At 42.1% G+C, this 17,117-nt stretch overlaps 1 protein-coding gene across 1 annotated transcript; it reads left to right on the top strand.

Moving 5' to 3' along the window:
- The first annotated feature begins 86 nt into the window (after positions 1-86).
- LOC111970137 (exportin-2) lies at positions 87-14,862 on the top strand. Its single transcript, XM_023996662.2, has 25 exons — positions 87-202; positions 1,331-1,421; positions 1,565-1,707; positions 1,824-1,925; positions 2,129-2,274; positions 2,370-2,460; positions 2,624-2,731; positions 2,863-2,955; positions 3,041-3,208; positions 3,301-3,430; positions 3,562-3,627; positions 3,729-3,931; positions 4,029-4,113; positions 4,223-4,284; positions 4,416-4,552; positions 4,623-4,726; positions 4,966-5,063; positions 5,171-5,321; positions 11,925-12,133; positions 12,272-12,369; positions 12,475-12,560; positions 12,753-12,834; positions 13,096-13,242; positions 13,324-13,555; positions 14,359-14,862. Exons 2-25 carry the CDS (start codon positions 1,337-1,339, stop codon positions 14,446-14,448), a joined length of 2,916 nt encoding a protein of 971 aa, XP_023852430.1. The 5' UTR covers positions 87-202; positions 1,331-1,336; the 3' UTR covers positions 14,449-14,862.
- Positions 14,863-17,117: the final 2,255 nt, after the last annotated feature.

Raw genomic sequence — 17,117 nt, 5'->3', positions numbered from 1 at the left:
TTCATTAGTCAATATTTTATATACAATCTCGTCCGAACACTCGCCCATGCCATTCCCTTCTTTCCAGCGTGGTTTTCCAAACTTGTTTGCGCACGCCCAGTGCACAGACCACCCAGTGGCTTGAGAATTTTGAAAGCCATTTCGTCCGGCAGCAGCGAATAACAGCACAGACGCCGGCTGAGACAACAAAAAGCAAGAGAAGGTATGAGAGCTCTTTGTAATCTTGTCGCTCTATCAAATGATACATATGAATGTACATTGTTGGCTAGTTTGTAGAGATATATAAAACTGCCGTAGCCATTTCTAATTTGCCCCATCGTGGATAATTTAGCTAGGTAAGAAGTTAAGTAATTAGCATTAGCAAGCTAGGTAAATGGCTAGCTAGTTACTTGCAGAATATTCATTCACAGATAGTATTATACCATGCATTAGGGGTTAGTGCCACTGCGTTGCGAGGACACTACAGAATAGGCTTAGTTTTTTTACAGGAAATTATTTCAGAACTAACTAACGTTAACTAATTCGCCCAAATGTAACACGCACACCAGATACTAACGCGCAATAAGACGTTCTAAGTTAGCCATGGCATGGCTGTCATTCAGGCTATTTTTGCTAGTACTGCTGGCCTACCAGACAGCCATGGCTAGTTTAGCATGCTTATAGTTAACTAAGTAACTTAGCTAGCTACCAAACTAACTAACATGCTCAGTGATTCAGTAGCTACGTTTATATCCTCGAAACTAGTGTTGGATATTTTTTATCCTACATTTCTAAACTAGTGAAACGTGGGTATTTTGAATGAGCACCATGCCAGAGTACAGTGCTAACATTGCTAGCTAGTGACTAACTGCAGCCTCCAAGTCCCGCCCCAAATTTACTGTGATTGGATACATTTTCTGACCTCTGGAAAATAACGAATTCCATTGGATCACAAAGATGATGCAAGGCCAGCCCGCTTAACTTAGTCAAAGTTATATTCAGCCAATCAATATCTATGCCTTCAAGTGTCGTCGTCATGCGGTGAAATATTAGTGGGTCGTTGTGAAGTTACTGCGCATGATTAGAAAGTGGGTAGCTGGAGACGCCACTGAATGACAATAAGTACCTCTATCGTTTTAAAAATTGAACCTTTCCTCATCAACTTGTAGTTAAGACAATCATTCACACCTGCACTGTTGGAGCTCGGCAGTTAAGTATTTCCCTGTACACTGCAACTACATCTGCGAACCTGTGAATGTGACTAAATAAAAAGTTGTATCTAATCAGCTAATAGTCAGCTAGTTGAGACCATCACTATTATGTCTAATGTAATGATTGACTTTCTTTCTAGGGCACCATGGAGCTGAATGATGGAAACCTTCAGACACTCACAGAATTTATGCGCAAAACTCTGGACCCGGATCCATCCGTCAGACGTCCAGGTATGGGAGCTCAGAGGAGAATGCATGTTCATTTAAAACACCCATGCACTGATCAGTCATGTTATGAACATGCATACTTTGGGCATTATTTTCATTTTCCCATTGCTTGACTGGAATGTTCTTATTTCCCTAATTTCTTCCAGCTGAAAAGTTTCTTGAGTCAGTTGAAGGGAACCAGAACTACCCGATATTGCTGCTTACATTATTGGAGAAATCTCAAGACAACGTGATCCGGGTGTGTGCAGCTGTCACCTTCAAAAACTACATCAAGAGAAACTGGCGCATAGTAAGTTAGTGGTTGCCTGAATATTTGAACAAATCGAAGTGTTATGAGTTGTGCAAATATTGTTAGCCCAACGTTGGCATGACAAGTCTTACTTTGTATCCTAATATCGCTTTCAGATTGAAGATGAACCAAACAAAATCTCAGATCCCGACCGAACCACTATCAAGGCCAACATTGTACATTTGATGTTGAGCAGCCCTGAACAGATTCAGAAACAGGTATGTCTGCACAAGAGGCAAGACCTGTTACCTGCCTATCTATTGTACATAGTCAGTGTGCTGGTTTGAATTACTTTAATCGGGTTTTCTCGGAATCCATCTACATGAGTTCACGATACTTTAGGATAATCCTTTTACACAATAATAAGGGCCATTTCCATAGATGTATTAGTTTTACTCTAGTGTTTACTGTTCTTCCACAGTTGAGTGATGCCATCAGCATCATCGGCAGAGAGGACTTCCCTATGAAGTGGCCGGACCTCTTGACAGAGATGGTGACCCGCTTCCAGAGCGGAGACTTCCACATCATTAACGGAGTGCTCCGGACCGCACACTCACTTTTCAAGAGGTTAATCACCATGGGCATGACATGTGGTCCTCTAATGATAGGTGTCTTTGTGGTTAGTTTTTAAAGATGTTAACACTGATCTTCTGTTTTCCCAGGTATCGACACGAGTTTAAGTCGAATGAGCTGTGGCTGGAGATTAAACTGGTGTTAGACACGTTTGCGAGTCCACTGACTGAACTCTTCAAGGTTATTGTTTACAGAGTTAATCAACCCTAACAATTGAAATATTTTTCAAGTAAAAACAAGTTCTTGAAATTGGTACTGCCCATCGCTTGCTTTTAGTTTGTAGGACCTAAATTATTCAAACATGGGAAGTCATTGTCTGCTATTCATGTATATTGTTTCTCAGGCCACCATTGAGCTGTGTCAGACCCATGCGACGGACATCAACGCTTTGAAGATCCTCTTCTCGTCCCTTACTCTGATTTCAAAGCTCTTCTACAGTCTCAACTTCCAGGTGCGTCCCCCACCTGCATCTTATCTGCTTTATGACCACAAGGACATTGCTGCATGTTGCTGAATTTTCATGTGCTTCTTTTCACTGGAGTGAAATTAATCTCATTTTTTCAACTTTCACTGCCTTCACAGGACCTTCCTGAGTTTTTTGAGGACAACATGGAGACCTGGATGTCTAATTTCCATAACTTGTTGACCTTGGATAACAAGCTACTACAAACAGATGTGAGTGGACTTTCACTTGTAAAATGTTCAAGTTACTGCATCAGTTGATTCAACCTTTGATAACCTTGTCTTTTTCACCCAACAGGATGAAGAGGAGGCAGGTCTTCTGGAGCTGCTCAAATCTCAGATCTGTGACAACACTGCTCTTTACGCCCAGAAGTACGATGAAGAGTTCCAGCCTTACCTGCCTCGCTTTGTCACTGCTATCTGGAACCTGCTGGTCTCCGCTGGCCAGGAGGTCAAGTATGATCTGGTGAGGCTGCTGATGATACATTCATGTACCTTATCAATAGATAATGTGGACCGCCTGCTAATACATTTGCTCCTTTTTGTTTTGTGATATAGCTTGTGAGCAATGCTATTCAGTTCCTGGCATCTGTGTGTGAAAGGCCCCACTACAAGCATCTTTTTGAGGACCAGAACACACTCACCAGCATCTGTGAGAAGGTCATTGTGCCTAACATGGAGTTCAGAAGTGAGTTGAGACTGAAATAGTGTCTTGGGCATGAATGGATACATGGGTATTTAATACATGTCATTGTACTTTAATGGCAGATATCTGCATAATGGGCTCTGGTACTGATGCATAGATTTCTTTGGTTCCAGGTGCTGATGAGGAGGCTTTTGAGGATAACTCTGAAGAATACATCCGAAGAGATCTTGAAGGATCAGGTAATAACCCAAAAATGTAAACTCATCAATGAGACAAATTGAGCTGGAGTATTGTTTAAGCATATGGTTGTTGACCCCTCTGTTCTGTCTCCTCCCTGCAGACATAGACACTCGGCGCAGGGCTGCTTGTGACTTAGTGAGAGGCCTGTGTAAGTTCTTTGAGGGCCCGGTTACAGCCATCTTCTCTGGCTATGTGAACTCCATGCTGGGGGAGTATGCCAAGAACCCAGTGGTGAACTGGAAGCACAAAGACGCTGCCATCTACCTGGTCACATCTCTGGCCTCTAAAGCCCAGACAGCGAAAGTATGGTTATAATTATTTTTGTGTTTGTGTAGCATTGCTGGGTTATAAACATGATGGCAGTAGACATTGAGTAATGTAAAATGTGTATCTTTTTAAGCATGGTATCACGCAGGCTAACGAGTTGGTGAACCTCACAGAATTCTTTGTGAACCACATTCTCACAGACCTCAATTCCCAAAACGGTACATATAAAGTTGAACGGATAAACAAATGATTAATGAATTCATTATCACAGCTGTGGATTGCTTTATCTGCACTTTTATCAAACATGCTTACTCTGTTCTATTCTAGTCAATGAGTTTCCAGTGTTGAAGGCTGATGCCATCAAATACGTCATGATCTTCAGGAGTCAGGTTTGATTTTGTTTATGTTTTTTTTCCTCTGAAAATTCACTGTCATGAGTTCAGCCTACTTAAAGGTTGAAATCAACACTTTGAGGGCCATGTGAATATCCAGTCCTCCTTTGTCCCCTCTTGTCTTCCAGTTGCCCAAAGAGCAGCTGCTGCAGGCTGTCCCTCTGCTTGTGGCCCACCTGCAGGCGGAGAGCACAGTGGAACACACCTACGCTGCCCACGCCCTGGAGAGACTCTTTACCATGAGGGGCCCCAACAACTCCACACTGTGAGTAGTTACTCAGCTACATTAAGTCTATAGTTGATTATCTTATCCAACATTACACAATGTGTTTCAGTATCACTCCTACAGAGATGGCCCCCTTCACGGAACAGCTGCTCAACAACCTGTTCAAAGCCCTGGCTCTGCCTGGCTCATCAGAGAACGAATATATCATGAAAGGTATGGAGTTTGAGGGTTAACTGCTCTGCTAATAACTTAAATAGCTTTAGTGATATGTCTAACTATCCTTTTGCGGCTAGGGTAATTATTATCTATCCTAGGATAACTATCCTTTTGTGGTGACATGAGTTTGCGGACAACCTCATGTTACTTAAGCTTTTGTGGGCAATGCTTTTTTTGTTTTTTCAGAGTATACAATCCTTGTTTTCTACACTGACATCTCCTTCATTCTTTTCCAGCCATCATGCGCAGCTTTTCCCTCCTGCAGGAGACCATTGTTCCTTACATCCCTACACTGATTGGCCAGCTCACTCACAAGCTCCTCCTCGTTAGCAAGGTAGGTCACACCCTTGTCTGTGCTGCGGTAGATACATACACACATGAGCTGACTTACATTGTGTCCAAGTGGCAGCTGTATATACCGGTATCATGTGTTTCTTTCAGAACCCCAGCAAGCCTCACTTTAACCACTACCTGTTTGAATCCCTGTGCCTGTCTATCCGGATCACCTGCAAGGCCAACCCTACCACGGTGGGCAGCTTTGAGGAGGCCCTCTTCCCAGTCTTTACTGAGATCCTACAGAATGACGTACAAGGTATGTGGCTTTACCCTAGAAAGAAGCAGGTTACAGCAGTCCATGTTAAGCATAAGATTGCTTATCTTAGTAGGACAGGCCTAGGAAAGTGAGTGGAAGGTGAATGATTTTTATTTATTGGGATCCCCATTAGCCGACGACAATGGCGATAGCTAGTCTTATTGGGGTTCGACACATAACGAAAAAATACTTTTAAAAATGTACATTTAAAAACATTAACGTGTGTGCATCGATCAGTTACACATCTCAGTACATACACACAAGTAGGTCACATTTGGGAGAGGCGTTGTGCCTTGAGGTGTTGCTTTATTTGTTTTTTCAATCCATGTTTGGTAATTAAGTCTTTCTTTGCAGCACTTGACCATATGACTGGACAATAATCAAGATAAGATAAAACTAGAGCCTGCAAGACTTGCTTTGTGGAGTGTTGTGTCAAAAAAGCAGAGCGTCTCTTTATTACAGACAGACCATCTCCCCATCTTTACAACCATTGAATCTAAATGTTTTGACCATGACCATTTACAATCTAAGATAACACCAAGTCATTTAGTCTCCTCAACTTGTTCAACAGCCACACCATGCATTACCAGATTCAGCTGAGGTCTAGAACTTAAGGAATGATTTGTACCAAATACAATACTCTTAGTTTTAGATGTTCAGGACCAGTTTATTACTGGCCACCCATTCGAAAACACACTGCAACTCTTTAAGGGTTTCAGTGACTTCATTAGCTGTGGTTGACTCATCAGAATACATGGACACACATGCCTTCTTTAATGCCAGTGGCAGGTCATTGGTAAAAATGGAAAAGAGTAGAGGGCCTAGAGAACTGCCCTACTGTACACCACACTTTACATGTTTGACATAAGAGAAGCTTCAATTAAATAAAACCCTCAGTTCTTTCGATAGATTGCCATATTGTGGATTCAGAGCAGAGGTTGAAAAGCCATAACGCATACTTTTTCTCTACCGGTTATGGTCAATAATATCAAAGGCTGCTCTGAAATCTAACAGTACAGCTATCAATTTCTTCCAACCAATTATCAGTCACTTGTGTCAGTGCAGTACATGTTGAGTGCCTTTCTCTATAAGCATGCTCAAAGTCGGTTGTTATTTTGTTTGCAGAGAAATAGCATTGTATTTGGTCAAACTATATTTTTCCCCTACAGTTTGCTAAGAGCTGGCAGGTCTGCTGTTAGAACCAGGTAAGGCCGCTTTGCCGCTCTTGGGTAGCAAAAAATCAGGCCTGAGGACGAACACTTTCCTCTAGGCTCAGATTAAAAATATGACAGATAGGAGTGGCTATAGTCAACTACTGTCCTCGGTACCACCTCTCCCACACTACATTGACAAAATTCAAACTTACAATGCTTTTCTTTAATTCAATTTTTTTGTGCGTGAGTATGATGGCTCACTGTTCCATTGTTGGCATTTCCTGCCTAAATTTGTCTACTTTGACAATTCAATAATTGGCAACATCAAAAGGTTTTGATGAATAAGCCATCTGATTCGATGAAAGATGGAGTTGAATTTGTCTTTCTGCCCATAATTTAAAGTTATTTTATTTTATTTTTTTCATTCTTTGTCATTGATCTTGGCTATAATAAAGTTTTATTTTTGTTGATTTTAGTCACATAATTTCTAAATTTGCAGTCAGATGTGTAGCCAGAATTATTAGCCACTTTTGCCATATCTCTTTCAACCATAGTTGTTCAATTCCTCATCAATCCATGGAGCAGTCAGTTTCTGAACAGGTGCATCTTTATCAATAATTGGAAGAAGCAATTTCATAAATTCATCAAGTGCAGTGTCCGGATAATCCTTATTAATTTAATAACATGAACCAGATTACTGGCACTGGTTAGTGAGAAGCTTCCTCTTGAGTGGACAGCTTGATTAAATATTCAGGTCCCCAAGAAATGGACCTCTGTTTACATCACATACGCTATCAAGCATTTCACTTGGTGGCCTATTGCAACACCACAAAAGGAAAATACTTTAGATGTGCCAGGGGAACCTGCAACCACAACACTGCAATAACACTTGACATAAGATATTCTCTAAGCGTTACAGGGATATGGCTCTGAGTGTATGTGTGTACATGCATATACAATGCATTGGAAAGTATTTAGACCCCTTCCCATTTCCCACATTTTGTTACGTTGCAGCCTTAAAACCTCTTATGGCTGCAGTCCCGATATCGGGACCAATATGACAACAGCCAGTCCAAGTGCAGGGCGCCAAATTCAAAAACCAGAAATCTCATAATTAAAATTCCTCAAACATACATGTGTCTTATATCATTTTAAAGGTAATCTTGTTAATCCCAGCAAAGTGTCCGATTTCAAATAGGCTTTTCAGCGAAAGCACTACAAACGATTATGTTAGGTCACCACAAAACCAAAAATAATCACAGCCATTTTTCCCAGCTAAATATAGCTTCACAAAAACCAGAATAGAGATAAAATGAATCACTAACCTTCGATTATTTTCATCAGATGACACTCATAGGACTTCATGTTACACAATACATGCATGTTTTGTTTGATTMAATTCATATTTATATCAAAAAATCTGAGTTTACATTGAGGCTACAAGAGGCTACAAGTGACTTTGCATAGCCCATCGTTTCAACATGAATACTCATCATAAATATAGATGATAATACAAGTTATACACATTGAATTATAGATATACCTCTCCTTAATGCAACCGCTATGTCAGATTTCAAAAAGACTTTACCCCAAAATAATTGCACGCTATAATCTGAGACGGCGCTCAAAGTAGCATACCACAGCTGCAAAGATAGCGTCACTATAAACAATACAATACATGATAAATATTCCATTACCTTTGTTGATTAGGATCAGAAAGCACACCAGGAATCACAGGTCCACAATAAATGTTTGTTTTGTTCGAAAAAATCTGTTATTTATGTCCAAATACCTTCTTTTGTTAGCGTGTCTGGTTTACATATCCAAACGCTAATTCTGGTCAGCGTTATATTGGACAAAACTTCAAAATGTGATATTACCAGTCAAAGAAACATTTCAAACTAAGTACTGAATCAATCATTAGGATGTTTTTAACATATAGCTTCAATAAAGTTCCAACCGGAGTATTCCTTGTCTGCGTGAGCAATGGAACCAATGGAACGTCAGTGCCTTGCATGAGGAAAAGGCATGAGCAGCGCATGGCTGCTTGATGGACACCTGACTGATTCTGCTCTCTCCTACAACATCATAGAAGTCTCATTGGAATTTCTATTGATTGCTGACATCTAGTGGAACCCCTAGGCAGTGCAACATCAGTCATAACTCAATTGGATTTCTTAAAGGACTCTGGTGAATACAGACAAGCTCAGATTTCTGATTTCCTGTTTTGATTTCAACTCAGGATTTTGCCTGCCAATATGAGTTCTGTTAATCTCACAGACATAATTCAAACAGTTTTAGAAACTTTGGAGTTTTTTCTATCCAATACTAATAATATGCAAATATTAGGAACTATGACTGAGGAGCAGGCTGTTTGAAATGGGCACCTTTCATCCAAGCTACTCAATACTGCCCCTGCAGCCATAAAAAGTTTATCTAAAATTTAGGGGGGGAAATGTATTTAATCAATCTACACACTACATTTTTAAATGTAAGTGGATAAAGAACAAATTCTTATTTACCGTAATGGCCTACCCCAGCCAAACCCGGATGACGCTGGGCCAACTGTGCGCCGCCCTATGGGACTCCCAATCACGGCCGGATGTGATACATTCTGAAATCGAACCAGAGACTTGTGACACCTCTTGCGCCACTCGGGAGCCCTACCCCATAATGACAAAGCGAAAACGGGTTATAAAATGAAAAACATAATTACTTGTTTTACATACAGTACCAGTCAAAAGTTTAGACACACACCTACTCATTCCAGGGTTTTTATTTTTATTATTTTCTACATTGTAGTATAATAGTGAAGACATCAAAACAAGGAAATAACACGCATGGAATCATGTAGTAACCAGAAGTGTTAAACAAATCAATTTATTTGAGATTCTTCAAAGTAGCCACCCTTTGCCTTGATGACAGCTTTGCACACTCATGGGATTCTCTCAACCAGCTTCATGAGGTTGTCACCTGGAATGCATTTCAATTAACAGCTTTGCCTTGTTCAAAGTTAATTTGTGGAATTTCTTTCCTTAATGCGTTTGAGCCAGTCAGTTGTGTTGTGACAAGATAGCCCTATTTGGTATAAAACCAAGTCCATATTATGGCAAGAACAGCTCAAATGAGCAAAGAGAAACGACAGTCCATCATTACTTTAAGACATGAAGGTCAGTCAATCCATAAATGTCAAGAACTTTGAATGTTTCAAGTGCAGTTGCAAAAACCAAGAGCAATGATGAAACTGTTTCTCATGAGGACCACTGCTGCAGAGGATGAGTTCAATCGTTACCAGCCTCAGAAATTGCAGCCCAAATAAATGTTTCACAGAGTTCAAGTAACAGACTCATCTCAACATCAACTGTTCAGAGAAGACTGTGTGAATCGGGCCTTCATGTTCGAATTGCTGCAAAGAAACCACTACTAAAGGACACCAATAAGAAGAGACTTGCTTGGGCTAAGAAACACAGGCATCCAAATTTGAGATGTGTCTTTGTGAGAAGCAGAGTAGGTGAACGGATCTCCACATGTGTGGTTCCCACCGTGAAGCGAGGAGGTGGTGTGGGGGTGCTTTGCTGGTAAAACTGACTTATTTAGAATTCAAAGCACACTTAACCAGCATGGCTACCACAGCATTCTGCAGCGATATGCCATCCCATGTGGTTTGTGCTTAGTGGAACTAACATTTGTTTTCCAACAGAACAATGACCCAACAGACCTCCAGGCTGTGTTAGGGCTATTTGACCAAGAAGGAGAGTGATGGAGTGGTGCATCAGATGACTTAGCCTCCACAATCACCTGACCTCAACCCAATTGAGATGGTTTGGGATGAGTTGGACTGCAGAGTGAAGGAAAAGCAGACAACAAGTGCTCAGCATATGTGGAAACTTCTCAAGACTGGAAAAGCATTCCAGGTGATGCTGGTTGAGAGAGTGCAAAGCTCTCAAGGCAAAGGGTGGTTACTTTTTGAAGAATCTAAAATATATTTTGATTAGTTTAACACTTCTTTTTTTGTTACATGATTTACATGTGTTTATAGTTATTCACTATTCTACAATGTGGAAAATTGTAACAAATATAGAACCCTGGAATGAGTAGGTGTGCAATTGAAACGAGTAGGTGTGCAATAGAAAATATACATTCAGCAGTCCATAAGTCAGTTGCTATGGTGAAGCTACGAAACCATAGGCTTGGTGCTCTCATCCCTTCTCGGCCTTTGGGAGTGCGGGTGGACAATAACCCTGTCCTAGCCGATGTATGCAATGTCCCCACATTTTCTGGCAGCTTTCATGGCTGGGATAAGTTTTTTTCCTTTTCTGGCACAGTTTCAGGATAGTCCTTGTTGGGGAAGATTATACTGTACGTTCTTTTTAAATTTCTTGGCTCTTTCCAGAACAGGTACCTTGTCCTTGAACCTCAGGAACTTGACCAGTATCGGGCATGTCACCTGTGCCGGTGGTGGGTTTTCCAGTACTGTGGGCACGCTACACTTCAATCTTCCTGTGGTCCAGCTTCAGTTTCTCAGATCATTTCCCTCACTTTTTCATTACACTCCGTTTAGGTCTAGTGGAAATTCTGTAATTCCTTCCACCGCCATGTTCTGCCTTGATTGTCCCTCGAGAGAATCTGATTTCTCTGTTATCATGGGTTCACATACAAAACCAATGTCCTCTTTCAATATGTTACTGTTTGCTGTTATTTTGCCGTTCTCCTGTTTAAATTCATCGAACTGCTAACTGTTCTTCAGTACATGGACCTCTCTGGTCAGGTTAACCGTTCTGTTATTAGTTGACTCCACCAGTATTTGGACAAAACACTTGAAGCTATTTTCTTGTTGTAGTAACTTGTAGAATTATTTTTGTTTGTTTTAAGAGATTTTATCTGTGATAGACACCACTGTCCAACAATAGTCCCACCGGCTTTGGTCTTTGTCATGGTAGCAATGTAGGTTATGCTGTTACTCCTCACAGTTCCAGGCAGGGCAGGTCGCAGGGAAGCTTGAAAACAGCAACAAACAACCATTCCGGGACAGTTCGCGGTCCCAGCCACTGGCTTACCACGTCGTGGGCCGCGTTCAAGCCCTCAAAAAAAAACTTCTAGCTTGATAGGCAGCTAGGCTAGCTGCTACACCAAACCGCTCCTCAGACCTGTCCTTGGTCGGCAGGATCACTGGACACATAGTGGTCCCAGCTACTGATGCCAACTGTTTTGCGGGATCCAAACTAAAAAGGTAGCTAGCTAGTAACAACTTTTTCAATGGACTTTCCAAAACAACAAACCAAGCTCTCCCTCGTTCAACAGGAAGTGGGGTGCTTCCAGGTTAAAACGAGCATTGACATCACCCCTTCTGAAGGGGTTGTGGAGCCATCCTCTGAACTGCATGTATGCAAGCTTGACAAACTACACATTGCCCTTCTTACATCAACCTTCCCCCCTTCTGTTGTTGCAGAGTTTGTGCCCTACGTGTTCCAGGTGATGTCTCTGCTTCTGGAGATCCACACCAGCTCCATCCCCAACTCCTACATGGCCCTGTTCCCCCACCTGCTGCAGCCCGTGCTTTGGGAACGCACTGGCAACATCCCCCCTCTGGTGCGCCTGCTTCAGGCCTACCTGGAGAAGGGGGCTGCCACCATAGCCAGCTCTGCTGCTGACAAAATAGTGAGTAACATCTGGGGGCATGTTGGTAAAAGGACTCTTACTGTACATAATATTCTGTAACCTACCAGTTTTAATTTAACTGAGGTGTGCAATTGGTTAGTTGTGATAATCTGCCGTTAAACTGCTCTCCCTGTACAGCCTGGTCTGCTAGGAGTCTTCCAGAAGCTCATAGCCTCCAAGGCCAATGACCACCAAGGTTTCTACCTGATGAACAGCATCATAGAGCACATGCCCACGTGAGTCGACCACCTCCACTTGTCTATCTGATAACTAAATTAAGGACCTTGTATGTAATTGACATGGCGGGTGTATTATGAGTTGTCTTGCTCGCTCTCTCTCAGGGAGTCCATTGTTCAGTACAGGAAACAGATCTTCATTCTACTCTTCCAGAGACTGCAGAGCTCCAAAACGACCAAGTTCATCAAGAGTGAGTACAGCTTAAAAATAATGTTGACGTTGTTTATTTTGAAGTACAATTGAAACTGCACACACATCCTCTTGGTCTTTGTCATGCTGGCATAACAACAGTGTCTGATTGTATTAGCCTAGTTTTAAAATGTACTTAGTGTTGCTCTGATCTCTCAATGCTGCACATTTTCAAAGGTCCTCTTTTCCATAGGTTTCATGGTTTTTATCAATTTGTATGGTGTCAAGTATGGAGCCATTGCTCTGCAGGAGATTTTTGACAGCATACAGCCAAAGTAAGTGTCTCTTGTCAGATGAAATGAGACTGACATGTTTGATGTGTTTTCCATCATTGATATGTTCATTAGTATAGCCTTAAAGCTGAGTGTGCAGATGATCTCCTCGCTAACACAAGCCAGTCAGTTGTCCCTTTTGGTTTTAAAGGCCAACCATGTCATATATGTGAAAGGATAAGCCTGGAAGTTTAATCATAGTCCGTAATTATTCTGATAGGCATGCGCAAAGGTATTCTCAGTGCTTGGTCTTCTCTCTTGTAGGATGTTTGGCATGGTGCTGGAGAAGATAGTCATTCCAGAGGTGCAGAAGGTGTCTGGACCAGTGGAGAAGAAGATCTGTGCCGTGGGCATCACCAAGATCCTCACTGAGTGCCCGGCAATGATGGACACCGAGTACACCAAACTCTGGTGCGAAACGGTCCTGAAGTATTATCACACTTTTCAGTGTTTCTAGTAAATTAATGGTCTGCTAAATTGTTTACTCTTTAGGACCCCCCTGCTCCAGGCCCTGATTGGTCTGTTTGAGCTGCCAGAGGATGACAGCATCCCTGACGATGAGCACTTCATTGACATTGAGGACACGGCCGGTTACCAGACGGCTTTCTCCCAGCTGGCCTTTGCTGGGAAGAAGGAGCACGACCCCATCGGCGACGCTGTCAGCAACCCCAAGATTCTGCTAGCTCAGTCCCTCCACAAGCTCTCCACTGCCTGTCCTGGACGGGTAAGTTTTTATATATTAAAATAGATGAATACTAGGCTATGTTTAGAGGCATTGGGGCTCTTGGCTAAATCACTCCTTATAGCAGGAACATCTATACAGCAAGGCTACAAGAGATGGCACATCCACCTTGCGTTCTAATCTTCTACTCGCTTCATATGAGTCAGTCGTTCAGTTTTAAGCAGAGTTCAAAACAAAATGGTATAAGTTAAACACCAGCTCCGTGGCCTTGTGGTTAGTGTCTGCTCTGGGATTGGAAGGTGTGGGGTTCGATACCCAGTCAAGTCATACCAAATACTACAAAAAATGAAGGATATGTTTTGGGGGTGATACCCTGCGACACATTAGTGTTCTGTCAAAGGTGTGTGCTTATACAACAAGCTGCCTCACGCTATAGATACAGGAGATGGGCTCCTGTCCTATGGTCCTTTGTCTCGGACAATGCTTACTTATAAAAGTAAAGCCCCAGCCGACTGAGCCAGCCACTCAGTGGAGTGCCTAAGGTGCTCTAGTGCAGCATAGACGGTGTGCGGCCCCAGGAAAAGCAGTGAGTGTACAACATTTTGGCTCCTAGATTGCCAATGACTGAATGTTCTATTTTTGTAACTATTTAGTATGTTTAGAGGTGAAAGGTAGACACGAGAGTGCTGAAAGAGCAGTGGGTCGGATTCGAACACATGCTGTCAGCGGTACATTGTACATGCTTAGACTGCAAATAGTTGTTTATTTTGTGTAGTGTGTATATAGATGCTTACATTTTAGTCATTGCCGATTGAGTAAATCTCTCCTGTTCTCCCCAATGGCAGGTCCTCTCTATGTTGAGCACCAGCCTGAATGCTGAGGCCCTCCAGTACCTGCAGGGTTATCTCCAGGCTGCATCTGTACAGCTGGTGTGAAGACCCTACAGCTTCCACTCTGACGCGTAATGGAGACCATGACACTGCACAATGACTGGGCACTGTCTGTCGGCCATGGGCAACACCAGGACTGCGACAGACTCGCCAGGACTGAGTGGACAGAAGACTGACTGATCGACTTTACTCATGGTGGATACTTGGACAATGGGTCAACATTTTCATCTATGAATTGGGATTTTTATGTTTTTTTTAAGTGTTAAAAGAAAATACATTTAATATGTTACCTTTAAAGAGCGCACCAGAATATTTTTGGGGGGCTCAGTCCCTAATTGGCTTCAAGTTGAGCAAGGCTGGCGTCACCAACGCTCAGCTTTGTGAATATAATGCTTTGATATGACTTTCTGCTTATTTGTCATTTATAACAACGACCGGTCATTGTGAATTGACAGTATTCTAGAACAAGTATTGGCCCCAAAACATTATGCTTCAAGGGATACTTAGATTTGGCAATGATTTGCTCTATTTCCCCGGAGTTTGATTTAACTAGTGGATACCATTTTTAGGTCTTTGGTCGGTATGAAGGAATTCAGAGGTAGTTTTGCGAACCAATGCTAACTAACCTTAGATACCTGTAGACTTACTCTGGGGAAGTAGAGCAAGGGCCTCATTTACAAAATCCTGAGGTATCCCTTTAATATTTTTCTGCATGTAGCTAGTCATAGCATTGTCTTTTTTGATGTGAATAAAGAGGCACTTGTATAAAACCGGTGGTGTTTAGCACTTTCAGTGACAACTCCTGTCGATGTGACTAAGTCAAAACTGAGTTATGAACTGTCTGATTTAGAGGGATGACTGAAAAGCCTGAATGATTCCCAGTTGAACCGGTTTAATGATTTAAGTAAGCAATATGCTTAACTTCATCTTTACTAGAGGCTGCTCACCTACTAGACCTGCGCTGGTTCTGAGGCACTGTCCGACTCTGTCATACTCCCAGTACCTTGTGTCACAGAAACATCCCCACTTGTTCTCCTTTATTTTTTCCTGTGTCTAGTAGCAGTATGCCTGTCCTGAGCGTCCTCAAAAGGCTTTGTCTATTGCGCCAATACACAGCCCAATCTTCTGTCCTGACTGTATATGACTGAGGCGCAACCACCTCCAATACAGTAGCCTTTCTATCCCATGAATCCGGACCCCGAATTCAAACCACATCCTGAGTTGCCAATGGTGACAACACACTAGCAGTTTTGTCATAGAGTTTTTGTCTTGCCTTTAATCGCAGGGCCCTATCCTGCACAGCTAATGGGCAGTCATTCAGGAAGAGAATAGGCAACCTGGAACGCAACTTGCATCCCATTAGGATTTCTGCAGGTGACCGTCCACATTCCAAGAGCGCTGCTCTGTAAGACAAAGCCTGGGTATGGATCAGTCCCACTGCTACTTTTCTTTTTTTTTTTTACAATTAAGTCTTCACGATTTGCACACATTTTTTAAGCCTTTGTTACTTTTAGGATATAGCAGACTAGAAGTTGTCTGAACGAGGGGGGAAAAATCTAATGCAAAATGGGTCTTTGCGGTAGTGCTGGACAAGAGTGCAATTTCAGGGTAATTTGACAAGTAGTCAAGTCAACAAATAGTCCTTACCATTGCATTGAAACAAGTCGCCTCCAACCTTTTTATCAGGCTGTGGTGGGTACCACTCTCATAGGCATGGGCTCCTTAGATTGTCTATAATTAAATTTGAGATGTGTCACAATTTCCCACCATTTGCTCAATGCCAGAATTTATATTAGGCCAATGAAGGGACTCTCTGGCCCTTCTGTTTCTCAGCTTCCAGATGTCCTTCATGCACTCTCTAGCATCTCCTGACGCATTGAATTACAGTACCAGTCAAAAGTTTGGACACCTGCTCATGCAAGGGTTTTTAATTTATTTTTACAATTTTCTACATTATATTATAATAGTGAAGACAAATATGAAATTACACATGGAATCGTGTAGTAACCAAAAAAGTGTTAGAATCTAAAATATATTGATTTAAGTAACCACCATTTGCCTTGACAGCTTTGTATACTCTCGACCAGCTTCACCTGGAATGCTTTTCCAAAAGTCTTGAAGTAGTTCCCACATATGCTAAGCAATTGTTGGCTGCTTTTCCTTCACTCTGTTGACCAACTCATCCCAAACCATCTCAATTGGGTTGCAGTCGGGTGATTGTGGGGGCCAGGTCATCTGATGCTCCTTGGTCAAATAGCCCTTACGGACTGGTGGTGTGTTTTGGGTCATTGTCCTGTTGAAAAACAAATAGTCCCAGTAAGTGCAAATCAGATGGGATGGCGTATCGCTGCAGAATGCTGTGGTAACCATGCTGGTTAAGTCTGCTTTGAATTCTAAATAAGTCACTGACAGTATCACCAGCAAAGCACCATAACACCATCACCTCCATGCTTCAGGGTGGGAACCACACATGTGGATCTGTTCACCTATTGTCTCACAAAGACATGGTGGTTGGAACCAATTTGGAATCATCAGACCAAAGGACAGATTTCCGCTGGTCTAATGTCCATTGCTCATGTTTCTTGGCCCAAGCAAGTCTCTTCTTATTGGTGTCCTTTTGTAGTGGTTTCTTTGCAGCAATTCAACCATGAAGGCCTGATTCATGCAGTCTCCTCTGAACAGTTGCTTTTGAGATGTCTGTTACTTGAACTCTG

The sequence above is a fragment of the Salvelinus sp. IW2-2015 genome, linkage group LG11, assembly GCF_002910315.2.
Source record: "Salvelinus sp. IW2-2015 linkage group LG11, ASM291031v2, whole genome shotgun sequence".
Lineage (NCBI taxonomy): Eukaryota > Metazoa > Chordata > Actinopteri > Salmoniformes > Salmonidae > Salvelinus > Salvelinus sp. IW2-2015.
The sequence above is the reverse complement of the archived record's forward strand: the minus strand, read 5'-3'. Positions and strand labels throughout refer to the sequence as shown.

What these genes read in the sequence shown, in the direction of transcription:
- LOC111970137 (XM_023996662.2), top strand. Translation starts at nt 1,337, where the DNA reads ATGGAGCTGAATGATGGAAACCTTCAGACACTCACAGAATTTATGCGC. An exon ending in GCCTAACATGGAGTTCAGAA is followed by an intron (nt 3,431 to 3,561) that starts GTGAGTTGAGAC and finishes CTTTGGTTCCAG; the next exon opens with GTGCTGATGAGGAGGCTTTT. An exon ending in AAGAGATCTTGAAGGATCAG is followed by an intron (nt 3,628 to 3,728) that starts GTAATAACCCAA and finishes TCCTCCCTGCAG; the next exon opens with ACATAGACACTCGGCGCAGG.